General features: G+C 36.4%; 1 protein-coding gene across 2 annotated transcripts in view; it reads right to left on the bottom strand.

The window, feature by feature from the left end:
- Positions 1-5,473: 5,473 nt before the first annotated feature.
- GABRA2 (gamma-aminobutyric acid type A receptor subunit alpha2) overlaps positions 5,474-18,399 on the bottom strand; it is a 56,651-nt gene continuing 43,725 nt past the window's right edge. For both annotated transcript variants that reach the window (XM_032444111.2, XM_085547231.1), the window contains exons 8-9: positions 14,969-15,171; positions 5,474-12,612 (exon numbers count right to left, since the gene is read on the bottom strand). In XM_032444111.2, the coding sequence (XP_032300002.2) occupies positions 12,304-12,612; positions 14,969-15,171 (512 nt within the window). In that variant the 3' untranslated portion in view covers positions 5,474-12,303. The remainder of the gene's footprint in view (positions 12,613-14,968; positions 15,172-18,399) is intronic.

The raw sequence follows: 18,399 nt of genomic DNA, 5'->3' as shown, positions 1-18,399 counted from the left end.
ACTGTCTGCAGATACAGTGGCTGTTGTCAATTTTGATGTGGTACTTGCAGCTCAGAGACTTTCTTGTATTAGGAATTCCAACTACTGTTCTAAGGAAAATTTGAACATTAGCATATTAGGTAAGAGAAAATGGGCAATGGCAGTGGGTCACCTAATGCATTGACTGGCAGATGAATGCTACACGTCCATGTGATGTTTCCTAAATTCCTTTCATGGATGAGAAATGTTCTACAGAATTAGTAAAAGAAAAAAATCCTAGAGACACCAGTAATATTGTTCTGCTGCATGCTCCTAATGCTGGAAAAGTTCAGTCCTTGATGCAGCTCCTGAGTGATTAACGACCCACCCATATTGTCCCAGAAACTGGGCAAATTTTGAAGAGAGAATTTCCTAATCTCTGTATGGTTTATAGTCATAGAGTGCAGACTGTTTATCTGGATACCTACCCACCCAGGCTCCAGAAGCATAATGGTGAATACAAAAAGAACTTGGGTCAATAAAGAAGCTGCTGACAGACTGGAGAGAAGCCTCTTCTAAAAAAATATCATATAACGTATTTGTCAAAAGGCTAAACTACAGACAAAAACACACTATTAATATGGAGGGGGCCAGGAGAAAAGATCTGCAAAGCTGGAAATCATTCATCTCATGGACTTGTACTACTCAGATTTAACACAGAATTTGGAGTTGGCAAATTCCAAGCCAGAAAGCTAGGAAAGGAACTCACAGAAGAGGAAATAAGGTTGAACCTAGAGCTTGTTTAATTTTATGGCATAAGATACAAAGCATTTTATTTGCTCTTTCAAAAGATAAATTAGTCTTACGAATCCAGCCTTCTTTCCAGCATTATCTTTGACAGCTTTTGCACAGACTGAAGTTGAACAGATCTTCTGGAATTGACCCATATCAACTCCCATTCTCCATGCAGGGAGAGCCAGCACAGGCTGCCCACAGTCATGCAGTCAAGCTCCCAGTGATTCTGAGGAGACAGATATCCATAACCACTCTGGGCAACCTGTGCCAGTCAGTGCTTAGTCACTCATACAGTAAAACAGGGATTTTCTGTTTATAAGCAAGATATTCTTTGTTTAATATTTTTCCACTAGCCCTTTCACTGGATATCACTGAGGACAATCTGTCTTGATCTACTTTACTTCCTCCCATCTGATGCTTATCTACCTTGATAAGGTGCCCCCTGCACTTTTTCCATGCTTATCTGTTCCAGTTCTGTTGACCTCTCAGATCTCAAAATTCCTAGATGTCCAACTTGTTGAGATTCCCCTTAAACAGCAACACAGCCCTCAGGTGTATGTGCCACTCTGTCTGGTTCTGTATTGTCTGAGAATTAATTGAAGGCTCTTCAAACAAGCCTTTGGTAAATGGCAGCATGACCGGGTGTGTCTGATCTTTGATATTCCCAGCACCACATGGCCACTGGCTCAGTGCTGGGCCCTTGTTTTAGTGTATTAGTTCACTCAGAACTTGTTTTTAAAAAACAGAAACATTGACCTGTAATGCAGTATGAAGCATGATTATACTTTAAACTCTTGTTTAAAATCACTGTCACTACTGCAAACGATAGACTGGTGTGAGGTGGCTGTAGTAGAAAAGGAGAAGAGACAGAGATCTAGAAGGAAAGTGTGCTTCATTGAAAAGGTTGAACAGAAACAAGCAAGGACAAAACTGAGGAGAATTTTCATTGCCAGTTCTGACTGTCTTGAAATATTAACAGTGAATATCGGAGAGCAGCACTTAAACAAGTTGCTCAGCACAAACTCATTATCTTCAAACTCAGCCATATCTTTACATCTGCCACAGAGGTACCATAACAAACAAACAAATAAATAAATAAAATAAAATAAAAATTATGCTAGTCACTGCAAAGTGGAAAAGACATCAAATTCCTTCCTCTTTAATAATTTATACAGTCTCAAAAGACCTGTAAAGAAATTTAAAAGCAGAGTTGCTTTCAGTATTTAAAATGCTACGGATATTCATCTGTCACTTTCACTATTGCTCCTATCCAGTAGAAATGAAAAGGATAACTCTTCAAAATGTTTTAAACACTGTATCTAGTTAAACACTACTCTTATATGATTTTCAAAGTCTGCAAACATTCCTTGGGTCCCCTGTTTATTTTCAATCTGTACGTAAGCCATGCTGTTAAAAATAATAATAATAATAATAATAAAATCCTTACTCATTAGAATCTGATTTCTGGTATAAAAATTTTCTGAAAAATCAGTAATTTGTGTAATAGAAAGCTTTCTTCATGGCAAATTATCTCCCAGCATTTAATAAGAACATTAAAATACTCTTATTTCTATAAAATGTTCAGGGAATAAAAAAATCTAACTAAAGAAAACACTTTCCAGTGGAACAACAGCTATTTTGGGTAGCTGCTAATAAGAAAGTAATACAAGTATATTTTGCCCTCCAAGCTTATTTTGTCTGCATACATTTTTCCAACCACAAAGAAGGAAATGTATGAATAGACAAGCAGAACCTAACATATCTTCACCAATAACTTCATCCTTATTTTTATCTTGGCATTAGGATGTTGCCTTGCTTTATGTTATGGTATTGTCTCTGCAGGGGAAGAAATGAAAAGGAAGTCAAATTCATCCTGTGGCTCCAGGAGGTGTTATCTGCAGTGTCCTAATAAATCAGTAAATCTCTTAATAAGAAAATGCTATGAATAGATACATAAGAAATGCAATAGTCATGCAACTGAGATTGGTCCCTGTCCGTGCAGACTCAAAGGGCTTTACAGATCTATGGAAAAGCAGGAAGAAGAGCAGAAATGGCAGAGATACCCATCTACCAGCGTGTTTTACCAGCCTTTTGTTGGCTTCACCTTAGTATGAATCTGATGTTTCCTGGGGTCAGCAAAACTCTCAGCACCTCTCCAATTTTGGACCACTGGGAGAAATGCCAGCCTAAGAAGTGATCAAGTATGAGCCTCACACATTGCCCTGTACATTGCCCAATACACACTATGTGTGTCCTGCTTGCAGACTTTTCCTTGACATTTGTTTTTAGCAGTGTTGCACAAGGACTGAAGCTCACTGAGAATGTAAAGGCAATTCTCAGGAAGTTTAGGAAACCAAATAATCCAGACACCAGTACACATGGATGGAAGGAAGCAAGGAATAAGAATAACAAACTCAGTTTATCAGCAAAATTGAATCAGTGTAAGAATACTGTGAACCAACATGCAGTTTAGGAGTGAAAACATAGTCACTAGCTGACCCAGCAGAGAAATACCTGCCCTACCACAAGCAGTTTGTGATTTTGTTGGCCACGGCCCATGACTGAGTGCTGCTCTGCTTGGAGAAGTAACTCCTATTGATGGCTGTTACATGGCTGAGAAAGGATGGAGAACTGCATATTTTCTCACCACAATCTTTTACTTCTGCTTCAGTCACTAAAAACTTCTTTGGAACTCATACAAATTATACTATTAAAGCAAACCAACCAACATGTCAAAAGGAACCCGCTCCAGAAACAAGCAAAAAAAAGCCACTTCTGAGCAATCCCAAAGCAGTCTAGCAGAGAGCTAGTCCATTAACAGGAAGGCAGTGACCTCACTCAGCATGCACCTATCAGCAGATGGAGTGTACATCCCAATGCAAAATATAGTTAGAGACATACTTCAAATAATATTTTGATCTGAAAGACCAGTTACATGCACTGACATTTGTTTACTCTTCACATTTTGATTTTCCTTTCAAATCTAGCAGAGAAGACAGAAGCAGACTATATTCTCTGACAGACACATACAATAGCATGTGTTTGTTGTTGGTAACGTTCCCACTCACCAGCTACAGTGTGGTGGTATCTTTCCATCTTCCACAAGCTGTATTAGGAATGCAGCTTTCCATAGTCAAGTATCTACATACATTTGAAATTAAAAAAAAGTAGTTATAACCTTTACCTCTACCGCTTGAATGGAAATCAGCACATAAAAGGGAGATTTTTCCTCACCAGATATAATGAGTATTTCTTAGCACCTCAGTACATGAACAGCGACTGTCATAAAGCAAGTGCAAAATCACCTACTGTGATTATCCAGGGATATGTGGTAGGAAGTCTCTTCCACTAAATTACTTTGATTGACCAGCCATCTGACACACACAGAGGGCATTGTACTAAGTCATAATGTAATGTAATGGCTATTACTTGGACTATATACATATAGACACTTAGGAGTCCAAAGTGACAGAGTGAGTGGCAACTCATACAAATTGTAACCTGGGAAATTCCAATAAAAACAGAAAGAATAAAAGTGGGTTTTGTTGATATGAGGGTGGTGACAGAGGAATATAGACTCAGAGATGTTGTGGGATCTCCATCCTCAGAGATAATCAGCACATGAATGAATGAGGTCTCATAAAATTTGATACGAAGTAGCTGCGCTTCCAGCAGGAAATTTTAGAGGGTGACCTGCAGAGATTCTTTCCAGTGTAAGGTACTAAAACTCTACTATGTTTACGTATTTTCATTGTAGATTGCTCACACACTTATCTGGCATTCCCAGGTATTCCACAAGAGCACCGTGTAACTCCAGCCCTGATTCAAGGAGTCCCACATCCCTGCTTATCAGCCAAGTCACCTCCATTTTCCACGAAGAGCATTTATGTGCCTGTTGTCTGATACTGCAGCTGTTCAGGAAAAGTATTCAGGCTATCCTGTAATACTTACAACTCATTCTACTTAAAGACTTGGAATGCAGAAAATACATTTAAAAGAACGGCAAAACACCCTGCTGCACTTGAGGCTGTCCCACCAGGTCTTACAGTATGCAACCAGATAGCTGCATGGAGCACATATTTTGTTATATTTCTTAATTTTCTACAAACATACTATTTATATTCTTGATCATATGTATATAGTCTATATTGAGCTATCTGTACAATGCATGTTAAAAAAGAATAAAAAGGAAAGTACAGATTTTGAGTGAAACATATGTAGCAATATCACATTAGAGTAGAACAATAGGCTACTAACAGTCTGTGGTAGCTGACAAACTGAGCTGTTTCTAGGTAAGTTTGATTTACCCCCTATCTAGTCTGACTGATGAACTAAGCTCTGTGTAAGGAGATTTCTTCTATTCCTCATCAGCTGATATTTAGTGTACCATGCAGCATTGTTTTATAATCTTTTGAAATCATGAAACGTAGTTACAAGTAATGTGAATACATGAGGACATTCTCACTATATAAATAGAAAAGCCTGTTAAACGCTAACAAAGCCAAGGAGCATTTTATTTCCAAACTACTGTTTTCTTCCACTGGGAAATTTTATCTGTAATAAAAAAAGCACATCTGAGGAGGCTGTAATGGGCTGCTTAAAAACAAGCAAACCAAACAAATAAACCAGAAAACCCACACACAAATCCTGAGAGAAAAGCCATGAGAATAATTAGACATTTGTGCCATGAAAGCATTAAAAACAAAAATACAAAGTGTGCTATATTTAAATTAACTTTAATAAGAAGTACAAAAAGATAATGTTAAGCAATATTTTGCATGTGATTAATAAATATTCTTCAATAGCAAGCAAAGTGACACATTCAAACATAAATCAAGTTATTTCTTTTACATTTTAGAAAAGTAACAACTTTTTCCAGTTAAAACAAGGTCACAAATTACAGAATATTATCATCCTCTTTAATTATTTGTAACTATGAAACCTATTAAATAAAGTGAACTTTCACCCAGAAGATTTTATATGACATTGATGTTCAAGGTTAAGAATACTTACATTTATCATGCAGTTTCTTACTGTGTATATTTGATTGGTGTTCAGTTTTCTTTAGAATTATTGGTTCCATTATTCCTTTTTCCACATTTCTTGTTAATACACTGAAAACATATATTTTCACACTCCCATACATTTTCACATCTAATTGACTCACTAAAATAAATTTGTTATTCAATATATAAATGTTTTCTGACTGCAGTCCAGCTGAGAAATTGTTAACGTCTGAATCAGACTCCACATTACTTTTATTATTTTTCTTTTATCAAGACTTATTCTAATCACTTTCATTAAAATTAAAGTGCCTTTAAAGTTTTCCTAGTAAAGTGACTATGCTCAAAGGTAGAGGGTGAAGGAATGCTTAGGAACTGATTTTTTAACAGTTTATAGATATGGTGAATATTGCATGTATTTATTCTAATAGATGTAAAGTACTACACTGCTTTCCATGCTAATGCTAAGCTATAGTAGCCTTAAAACTGATAAATTCAGCAAAAATGAACATTAAAGAATATCAAAAGCAGTTGATCAAAGCATTCTCTTGTTCCATTCTTTCCATCCCCGACAGAATAGATGGATGGATGAAATACTGGAAAAGAAATGTTCAACTTGCTGATTCTTACCTTTGTATATCAGATGAATGAAAGCACTCGGTGCAATCATTAAACATCTTGAATGCATAAACATGTGCTCCAGGCAACTTGATCAAGTGAAGAATTGTTATATAAGGATTTTAAGTTTGAAAACAATATAACTTTTAAATAATATAACAAGTATATTCATATATATTTATGTAGACACCAACACTAGAGGAAGAGTATTCATAATCTTGCATATTTTCAAATATCCTCCAAATTCCTTTTTGAGAGTGTTAGCACTCACTCCTCACTCACAACACTTTTAAAACACTCTTAAAGGGCACTAAAATGAGCCACAGTTAAAACTGACATCAGGTCTCATACTTCAGTATGGTTGGAGGGCCCAAGTGTACTCCAAGGTGTATTGCCCTTTTAGAAAAAAAAAAACAACTCAGTGACTTCCATGATATAAAGGAACATGCTTAGGAACATAATCAGTTTTCCTTTAAATTCAGCCCAAGTTTTGCCCCAATCACAGCCGAAGAGGTCAAGCCCTCAAACCCTAGCCTCCCCCAGAAACACTTGATTAGGTCTTACTGAGCACAAGAATTTACCTAGAGAGATCTAAATCTAGAAGAAAGAAAATTAAATAAAGTAGAGGAAAACAACCTTTTCTATACTTAACGTATGCCATTCATTGAAACAAACTTTTGAGACTTGAACTTAAATTTAACTACTGAAGTTCTAAAGTGATGAAAACCCTGATTTTCAGTAGGCTGGAACTAATATTAGAATTTATAATAGCAGAATTAAAAGTTCTGGCTGGTAGGGAGTTTGGGTTACGTACAGAAATGAAGCACGGGAGGGATCCCCAGAACTAGAAAAAAAAAAAAAAAAATAGAAAGAAATGTTAAAGATATGCTTAAGGTAACACTGCAAGTTGGCAGCATTCTAGCTAAGGATATATTGTCATTTTGAAGGGGTGGAAGTAATATCAAAAATCTACTTTCTAAAAAGCCACCTATTTTAATGGAGGCTGTGGTATGACATGCCTTTTTTTCCCCCTTATTTTAATGTTTAAAGGTCAAATTTTACCACATTCAGAGATTCTATTTAGATTTATTCAGACAATTGCTTTTTTATCATATTCTGCTTTTGTTTTGTTTTTATTTTTGTTTCAATGAAGCCATGTAAATTCTGTGGTTCATTTTTGAATGTTATCTTACTCTGTTTCAAAACTCATTATTACCTATTTACTTTACCATTCTGTGTTTGTACATAGTGAACTGACATCTTCACATCCATACTTAAATTCTCTTTCATTCAAATCTGCTAGGAATGGACAGAAGTGTAAACTTTATTTGTTTTATAAAAAGCCAAAGCAAGAACTTGTGCCATACTGACTTTTCAGAACATGAATGAGAAGTATGGAGAATAAATATTGGCTATCTATCTGTGCATAAGTGAAAGTCACACCTCTTAAGAAAATAAATCCTGGTATTAACTAATTTCTACTTTACTCCAGATGCTTTTTTCCTTTTTCTGCCTTAGTTTTCAGAAACTGCAGGAAGCACCCAACATTTTGCATGCTTTCCATAAGTTGTCAGTAGGAGCCTTTCCATTTCAAAGGCACAAATCGTTTCCCTCAAGTTCAGAAGAATTATACATGGAGTATTTCAATTTTATATGCTCTAAAAGTTACTTTTCCTAAACACATGTATAGCAACAAAAGCTGAGAACTGAACCTGAATAAAAATACACATTACCTCCTTCAATAATTTTTCGTCAGTCATCTGACAATCCACAGACACAGTAACACTGTCATTTTCTTCTCTTTACCACTCCTCAATATATCCATACCTTCCTCCAGCTGCTTTTGGTTGTTTTCACACTGGTACAAGTCAGCCCACTTTACAGTCTCACCACCCCATGTAATCTATAACCACTGGGAAGAGAAGGTGATTCGGTAACGTTCCTGTCTGGAGTCTAGTGAAGCTCTTTTGTTCTCTCTTCCATGACTATAAAGGCAGACCATCTTCTTAATTTACAGAATCACAGAATTCTCAAGGTTGGAAAAGACCTAGAAGATCATCTAGTCCAACCACTACCAATACTTCCCAGCTAAATCATATTCCTAAATATTCCTATTTAGCATGATATTGCTATTTAGCATGATGTTCAGCAGTATGAGTAGTCTCCCAAGCCAAAACTCCTATCTCACAGTACCTACTATAATATATATTTTTAAAGATATTCAGTAATGCAGCAGTTATGAGTTGATTTGCCCAGATATGGAAAGTAAAGTTCATTGGCTACAACATGATCAAAAATTCTGGAACCTCAGTTTTAAAAGCAATCTGTTAAGAAGCCTCCAGCAGACAACCCTGGCTGATAAACCCTGCTGATTTCTATATTCTTCATGCTGATATATAAATTACTGTTAAATTACTGACCGCATGCATCCAGAATTGCATGTTCCAGTACTACACTGGAAACTTACTCTATTAACCTTGTTCAGATTTAAGATAATTCCAATCCATGTTTACTGCATCATTGTATCATTGCATTTATCTATTTGTTTCTTAAGTTACATAGAAAAATGATATAACACCCTGATCCAAGAATAACAGAAAAAATAAATTAAATTAGCATGTCAATCAGAATTTCACAGATAGATTCCATGTGCAGTTCTCAGAGAGTGGTGATGTGCATTTGTTCACTCGTGCCCTCTAAGTATTTAATATACCAGCAAGTCTTAAATGAAATAAAAGAAAATTTGTGTTTGGCACATGCATTTCTGAAACGAGCTTTAAACCCACATTCACAGGAGTTATATCATTAAATGGAAAGAAGGTCTATTTTCAGTGTTCCCTGCATGATGCCTGTGTTCACTTATCCAGCTGTCTAACAAGTATACAATTTCTGTGTAATCAATTTACTTTTTTTCTCCATTTCAGTACTGAAATAATAATGCAGACTCCTTTCGCCCCCTTGACACTGCCTGAATGCAAACCAACTGAACTGAATGTAAAATCGAACATTTATTTAGCACAAACACTTCTAAAACCATGCTGATGCCCACAGGAACTGCATGTGGCTATTTAACATGATTAATGGAGTGAATTTATATAGCAAGCTTATTTTTCTATATTAGCATGTGATAAAAGTATTTTCAGCACATGATAAATGCCTTTTGACTTGATTGTCTCTAGATATAAGACATAGAGAAAATAATCAGTGAATGAAAAAACCATTGCACCCAATAGAAACAGTAGCAGTAGAGCTGGCTAATGTGAGACAGCACCAAGCTTCTTGTGCAAACTGCAGAAATTTTTTTGCATGCAGTGAAAATTACACAGATGTTATCTACCAGGAAAAAAAAAAAAAAAAAAAAAAAAAAGCAAGGAAAAAAAAATGAAAAGAGGAAAAAAGAAACAAACAAACAAAAACTTGTACAGGCAAAAGCATTTGAGGGTATCTGTTCTTGTGTAAAGATGCAAAATCCTTCCTTATAAGGTAATCCAACATGTGTCTGAGTGCAGGCACGTTTACAGCGGGGAGAGTTCTGACTACACAGTACCAACCGTAGAGAAATACACAACATTATTTGAACACCGTGAAGTATTTGGAGTACCTGGGATATGGACAAGGGTGAAATACAAACTTCCCCTTCTCAAAGCCCAGTCAGTGAGGTTCAGAGAGTCCCTACATCTTGCTGGCATGAACTGAAAGTAAGAACTCTCTCTAGGTCACAGAAGGAAGACCTCAACTACAGAAAACATAATCAAGCTACTCAAGTCCAAGAGCAGTTAAGCATGGGCCTCCATTAAACTATACAGTCAGAGCCCTTTGCCAAAAACAGAGTTAAAAGTGAAGGGGATTTTCTACAGTTCTAATATTTACAATTATTTGTACATATGTACATATTTATATATTCATACCTGGACAATGTGACAATAAAGGGATAATTAACAATTACAAAGAAAACATTTTATAAATGTGTAACTATATCATGAAAGAAACCTCTTTTATTGCTTGCCTTCCAGCCTTATGCTCATAATCAAACTATTGCACACATCTCCACATTACATGGAAGATCTACATTTGTATATAAATATATATGAAAATAAGGATATTTTTAATATTATGAGTAAAGTGCTTTTTTTTTAACTACTGTTGATGAGAAAGGCTTAATCTGAAAGTTTAATCAGAGGGACTTAAAGGGATACACACCTTGTCCACACTTCTCCCTTTATTTTGCTGTCTTCTTTATTTTGCTGATGTTAACTCTGTCTTAACTATTAATTATATTCATAAAATGCATTTGTGACCTTGGCATCTATACAGTCACACAAAGTACAAAACAGAATCACATTAAAAGCAAAGAAAATGCAAGAAAACAAAACAACAAATAAAAGCAGTTTCTTTTTGTTGTTTTTAGCACATTTCCATGTCTTAAGATAGTCTTTTATTTAATTTTAGAAATATTTTTACAACTTTGTTAAACTCTGAACATACCTATTTTATGCACTATACTCAAATACTGTACAAAACTGCAATAAATGACACTATACGACTACATATGTCTACTAGAAGACATCATCATAAAAGTGTATCTTTTTCTAACGGTCAACTAATAACTGCTAATGTATGTGTGAATCAAAATATTTTTGACTGGTCACATATACTAAATTCTAAATGCAGTACACAATTACTACTTACGTTATGATTTACCAGGCCTTTAGGGGCATAAAGAATCTTTGCAAAGGCTCAGATGAAAAACAATTTTACTGATCAGTATTAAATGTTCATATAAAATTGCAAATGGCAGATCCAATTTTGTTATATTCATATATATGAAATACAGTTGATACCTACTGATGATGCATGACCTTTTATTAAAAAAATAACATTCAAATCTTAGCAAAACCATTTTTAGTATACAAAGTTGTTGGAAATTTATGTCAGCGAAAGGTAAAGTTGCAATTTACAAAAGCAGCAGTAAATTTTATTCATATGGACAATTTCCTGAACTTAAATAATGAATTCTTGTTTCCTTTGAAAACAATTTCTGGGGAAAATGCAGGCAAATCCTTTAACGGCAGGTTTTAGAATAACACTGAGCAAGATAAAGAATGTATTATGTTACTAACATACTTAACCTTGAAAAATTTTTGAGTGATTTTTATGAAGCTGACAATAACCTGATTAAGAACAAAATCAAGAAGCAGAAAAATCAAGAAACAGAAAAATCTAACTTTGTTAAGCCAGACAACCTGGTTTAGCAACACCAAATTAAGAAAACAGTGAAGAGTAAAAGCTGATTAATATTAGAAATCTGCTCAACACTTTTTCTCTGAAATTAACTGTAGTAGTTTATTAACAAGTTCAAACAGGACAGAAGTAAGAAACTTGTGGCTTTTGCAATATAGTAGCCTTTACTACCTCCTCAGCCTAACTAGTATCCAGAATTAATGTGAATAACAGAACTGTACGACCTCCGTACTCTTATGTACATGGGTACCACTATTGTATGAAACAATTATACTCTTTTAAAAAAATCATTTTTAAATGACAATTCCTTTCATTAAAGTAGAATCAGTTACTTTGTAGAAAAATATTTTAACTTTAAATTAAAAAAATACTGTTCCTAAATAATTATGTAGGATCATATCTTTATTTCTTTGTACGGAGAGAATATAATTCTGTATATTTGAATCCTAGTTTAACAGAGCTCCCCTGGGTATAACTTTTAAAGAGTTGGCTATATTTGCCATGGGTGCTATCTGTTTACAGACCCATGAATTAACACTGTGTCCCTCCTTTGGAGATACACAGATAAGACGTTTATATACACTCTGTACATAATGGTTCACAGATTAGCAGTTATTAGTCGTACTGTACATAGCGAACAACCTATCTGATTAGAATGATGTTTTAAGTCCTCAGTGCAATTCAGGTTTTAGGTTGATGGTGCAAAGCCAAGTAAAACAGGCTCCCTGTTTAAATATGTAGCCCAATACACTAAATTAAATGTACCAAATAAGACTGGAAACACTATTCTAGACATTCTGTCAATTTTACTAACACTGTTGAATGTCTTCTTTGCTTCCTGTGGCTTAGCTTCTGGTTTTGCCTTGTTGGGTTCTGCAGTTGTAGCGCTCTTGGAGATGGTTGGTAGCACTGAGTCCTTGGTAATATTTGGAGCATAGTTGGCAACCGCTACTGCATAGGCATTGTTTTTCTTAATGACAGATGCTTTTTCTTTTTTCTATTAGAGACAGCATGAAGTTAAATGTTTAATCTCTATTTGCCATATCAGACTTAACATAGCATTACCAATACAAAACAAACAATAAAGTATATTAAAATAAGAGTCAAGAATGACATCATGGTAAATTCATGTTTATAGAAAAATATATCCTACCCAAAAACAACATATAGGCAACATACAGAATGTTTTAAAAACATGGACTCCTACACCATCCATTAAAAATCCTACCAAAGTTTTATGAGCAAGAGTCTGTTACTGTGATTGTAAGGATAACTGGAAAAGTCAGCCTTACTCAAAGAGTTTTGTTTCTAGCTCCTCACAACAGAACTCCTAACAACATTTTACAGTGTTCTCAGTTAAGACGACTAGAAGGAGAAAAAGAGAGGAACAGAAAAAAATTACCAAGAACTGTAACAAAATGAAAAGCATCCTTGCCATACAAATTAACATCATATGATAGGTCAACCAAAAAAAATAGAGAAATTTCATTAATAGTCTACATTTTTAATCTGTTATGTATTGTTCTCTGCACATTCAAAATGCTGAGAAACCATCGGTAAACTGAACTTCACATCTACTCCTATCATCTGTGAAGAAAAAATTAGTATATCCTAATTTTAGAACCGCACAATTCAGAGTACTCTTTGTCAAAAGAATTGCAGAGATAGTAGCCACAATTAATAGAGATCACAGTAACATTCTTGCTTTTTCTGTGGAATAAAGTTATGCTCTCAGAATTCATCTACTGAAAAAAAATAAGGGATACAAAATACATATGTTGCTCTGAAAGTAATGTTCCTATTTATTTCTATGGAAACTACAACAGGTACAGAGCACAATAACACTTTTTGATAGAGCTAATTCTCAGCTACAAGACACTGTTTTTCAACATAGTAACCACCTTTAAACTACTCATTTTCACCTGCAATGAAGAAAAATCTGTGTGCTGCACTCATACAAATCTGTTCCAGTGGAGATGACTCGCTGTTGGTGTTGCCACTGCTGAAATATGCCACCCACCACCTCACTGTGCTTGCATTCGGTTTGATCTCCATAAACATTTATCAAATGTCGATGAATATCAGTGGGTGCCATTTTTTCCATATGGAGGAATTCAGTGACATGCCTTTGTTTCGTGCATACTTCCATGTCAGATGCCATTTTGTCAGGCTGCACCTCTAGTGCCGTTTTCAACAAAATTTAAAAGAATATTGATGAGTAAGTTGAGCCTCTACTGCCAACATCATCTTTTGATGTCATGGACCAAAATAATAAAATAGGAGGCATTACTCTCAGAGCAAGACTTGTATGTTGAACTTAGATTCCTAGCAGACAGAGCTTGGTACAGTGCAGGGAAGTTTGTCTCCAAGTGAAAACACAGCTGAACAAGCTTTAGCCCAGATGCTTCATAACACCATCAGATTTTACAAAATATTTATGAAATTAAATAAATATAAGCAAGGCACATAAAGTTTTTGTTTGTTTGTTTCTTTATTTTTTAATGATTTCCTTTACTCTGGCAAGTGTGCATTTAAGATTTGCCCTGAAAGAACCTTGCAGGCAACCCAGACAAGGGTCAGTCACTTAGTGAAATTCATTCTGTATTTGTATTGCGGACAGCTAGATGGCTAGGACCCTGTGACACAGTGCGGTCACAAGCTACAGGATAATAATCCTGTCACCTTACCAGGCTTTCTTGTTAACTGCTGTGAATGTCCTTCACTTTCCTCAGAAACCTTATGAGAAGGTTATTGTCACAAGAATAAACTATTATAAGTCAATAAAGAGGAGGAAAATAATACATTAAACACTGCTAAAAATTGAAGTAGCCTCAATTTGAGAAATAAAAATTCTTACATAGCTTTTTCTCACATATTAAATAATGCAGATTAAAGAAATGGCCATGAAAAATGAAAATGATGCAGATACATCCATGAGTGTGTATATGTTGCATATATTCAGAAAGTCCACATAAAGCTATTTTTCATATCACCAGTGACACTACTCACCTCAAATGAAACAATTAGTAGATGATTTGACTGTATTGTAGGGCCGGTTATTTTTTGTGAGTAACTTCTCAGAATATGTATATGATTTATGTTTCAAAGTGATTTAAAGTTCAAGCTAGTTAATCTTTAATATGATGGAGAAAATTACTTATAAAGTCCTAAATAGTATTCTCAGAACTACTTTATTCATCCTTTATTTTTCCTCACCAATGAGTGTCTTTTCTTATGATTTGAACGTCGTGCGTTTTCTAGTAATAGCCAACTTAAAAAGAAACAAACAAACAAATGTATTGCAGTTGTATACTACACTTGATTGGAAATAGGGCTATTTCCTAAGGACTTACCTTATCATTCACTACACTTTTTCCATCCCAAGCCCATCCTCGTTTTGTGAAATAATTTACTGTTGCAAATTCAATTAACGCAGAGAATACGAATGCATAACAAACAGCGATAAACCAATCCATAGCTGTTGCATATGCTACTTTGGGGAGTGAATTTCGAGCACTGATGCTCAGTGTTGTCATTGTCAACACAGTAGTAACTCCTGTTAGGGGATAAAAAAAAAAGAACATCAACAATTTTACTTGGATTTTGAATGTTAAAATACAAAACAAAAAACAAAGTGGAAAAATTGCTTGTCTAAGGCGGTGTCGTATTAAAGGCTACATCTGGAGTTTCTTTTGAAGCATTTAAGTCCAAGATCATTATTTAAAAGTCAGTTTAAAAAATTCTTTTAAAGTTTTCTTTACAGATCTCTTTATTTACAGATTCTCCTTTGTACCTTTTTTTTTTTTTTTCCCCCTCAGGTATTTTAGTAAGAAAAGTTTTATACAGGTGCCCAAAAAACACTTGGTTTTACTGCAGTGGCTACGAGTCTGGCATCCATCTTTCCAAGAGTATCATACAATCTAACATTTTTTTGAGGAGAAATAACTAAATATATATATGTCTGTGATTAGTTTTCTTTCCAACCAGCCAGTGACACAGTTGAAGACCTAAACAGGTTAATTTTCATTCAGATTTTCGGAACAAGATTTTATTTTTCCTAGAACAGCATATTGATTTTGACAGGCAAGATTACTACAACTGTATAAGATATGTCAGAAAGTAAGACTTGATTATGCAAGAGTGCTGTTCTTCAGCGCGACAGTTATTAAAAGCACTTTACAATACTTAATGAAAACCCAGTAGGAAGCCAGAAATTCTACAAAAACAAACAAACAAACAAAAACAAAACAACAACACACAAAAAAACCTAAGAAAAATAAATCAGAAAATGGATACTTGAGAAGGAAATATGAGACCATTATTCTGAATGCTTTAGCAAGAAGAAACTCACAGACAGAAATGAAATCTCCATTCCTTAAGCAAATCAGTTCACAGAATCACAAAATCACAGAATTATCAAGGTTGGAAAAGACCTAGAAAATTATCTAGTCCAACCATTACCAATACTTCCAGGCTAAATCATATTCCTCAACACCACATCCAAGAGTTTTTTGAACACTCCCATTGTCGGTGACTCCACCACCTCCCTGGGCAGTGCATTCCAATGCCTGACTACTCTTTCCGAAAAGTAATACTTCCTAATGTCCAGCCTGAATCTCCCCTGATGCAGCTTAAAACCATTCCCTTTAGTTCTATCACTGATTACACGAGAGAAGAGGCCAACCCCCAGCTCACTACAACCCCCTTTCAGGAAGTTATAGAGAGCTATGAGGTCTCCCCTAAGCCTCCTCTTCTCCAGGCTGAACAATCCTAACTCCCTCAGCCGCTCCTCGTAAGGCCTGTGCTCCAGACCCCTCACCAGCTTTGTAGCCCTCCTCTGAACACGTTCCAGGGCCGCAATGTCTTTCTTGCAGTGAGGGGTCCAAAACTGAACACAGTACTCGAGGTGCGGCTGCACAAATGCCGAGTACAGGGGGACAATTACCTCCCTGTTCCTGCTAGTAACACTGTTTTTGATGCAAGCCAGTATGCCATTGGCCTTCTTGGCCACCCAGGCACACTGTCGGCTCATGTTCAGCCGAGCATCAATCAGTACCCCCAGGTCCGTTTCCTCAACACAGTCCTCTAGCCACTCCACCCCAAGCCTATAGCGCTGCTATGGGGTTGTTGTGGCCAAAGTGCAGAACCCAGCATTTGGTCTTGTTGAACCTCATCCCGTTGGCTTCAGCCCAGCTCTCCAGCCTATCCAGATCCCTCTGCAGGGACTCTCTACCCTCAGGCAGATCGACACTCTCTGCCAATTTGGTGTCATCCACAAACTTACTGAGGATGCACTCAATGCCCTCATCCAAGTCATCAATAAAGATGTTGAAGAGGACAGGTCCCAGCACCAACCCCTGGGGAACACCACTCATGACTGGTCTCCAACTGGATTTAACTCCATTTACCACCACTCTCTGGGCCCAGCCCTCCAGCCAGCTCCTTACCCAGCCGAGAGTGTACTCATCCAAGCCACGGGCTGCCAGCTTTTGAAGGAGAACAGCATGGGAGACAGTGTCAAAGGCTTTGCTGAAATCTAGGTAGACCACATCAACAGCCTTTACCTTGTCCACCAGACAGGTCACTAAATCGTAGAAGGAGATCAGATTGGTCAAGCAGGACCTGCCCTTCATGAACCTATGCTGGCTAGGTCTGATCTCCTGGTCATCCCACACCTGCCTTGTGATCTCCCTCAAGACAATTCATTCCATTACCTTCCCTGGCACCGAGGTCAGGCTAACAGGCCTGTAGTTCCCTGGATCCTCCTTACAATCTTTCTTGTAAATGGGGGTCACGTTGGCAAGCCTCCAGTCTTCCGGGACCTCACCCGTTAACAGGGAGCACTGAAAGATTACGGAAAGCGGCTCAGCGATCACCTCCACCAGTTCCTTCAGCACTCTAGGGTGAATCTCATCCAAACCCATGGACTTGTGGCAGTCCAGTTGGAGTAGTAATTCCCTGACCGCTTACACATGAGGGGGAGTTCTTACACATGAGGCTGAATCACACTTGGACAAACTAAACTATTCCCTTTGTGGTACACCATTACATATGTTTCCAGAAGAAAAAGCAATACAAAGTGAAATACTTAGCATAGATCAGTAAACCTGCACTCCATTAACAGGCTAAGGAGCTTCCAAAGCTATGAAATTGGAAACAGCTTCAAAAACTGTGAACTCATAAAATTGTTGTCACAAGAATCCCAAGAGAAAAAAAATCACTCTCCCTAAATCAGATCCTCTGTTTTAAGCAATCTTTCACCTAGGATCTGCAGGATCAACCTAGATCACACATTTATTCTGCTAGAAGAGAAGCATTTTTAATCTCTGTGGAAAATAGAAGTAGCAGCTACACCTACTCAGGCCTTTTCAAGCTTTACAAATTCTATCCTTTCTGTAAAGAATTTTCACCTCTGTGGCTGTTACAAAAGACAACAAAGCAGCCAGTGATGCTCTCCCTTGATGTGCATCCAGAGGTCATGATTCCAAAAGAAAGACAAGACACAAAAATATCTGCTGATTAACTCAGTAACCACAAATCTAAGCAGACATAATTCACTAATTGCTATGTTTTTGCTTCCATATATTAAAGAGGGGAATTTGGTCTGGAGTGAGTTGTGATGTTGTGATCTATAGCCTGTACAGCGACAAGGAAGCAAATTTTGTTGTATGAAAGTGGGTAGACAACGTATTTTGTGAAAAATTTTTTCTCCTCTGACACTTAGACAACATATGGCTTAATTATTTTCCGCACCTCAGGGAAAATACAGTCTATCTTACATTAA

Source organism: Coturnix japonica, chromosome 4, assembly GCF_054131305.1.
Source record: "Coturnix japonica strain WE chromosome 4, WE-NBRP24, whole genome shotgun sequence".
NCBI classification, from domain to species: domain Eukaryota; kingdom Metazoa; phylum Chordata; class Aves; order Galliformes; family Phasianidae; genus Coturnix; species Coturnix japonica.
The sequence above is the reverse complement of the archived record's forward strand: the minus strand, read 5'-3'. Positions and strand labels throughout refer to the sequence as shown.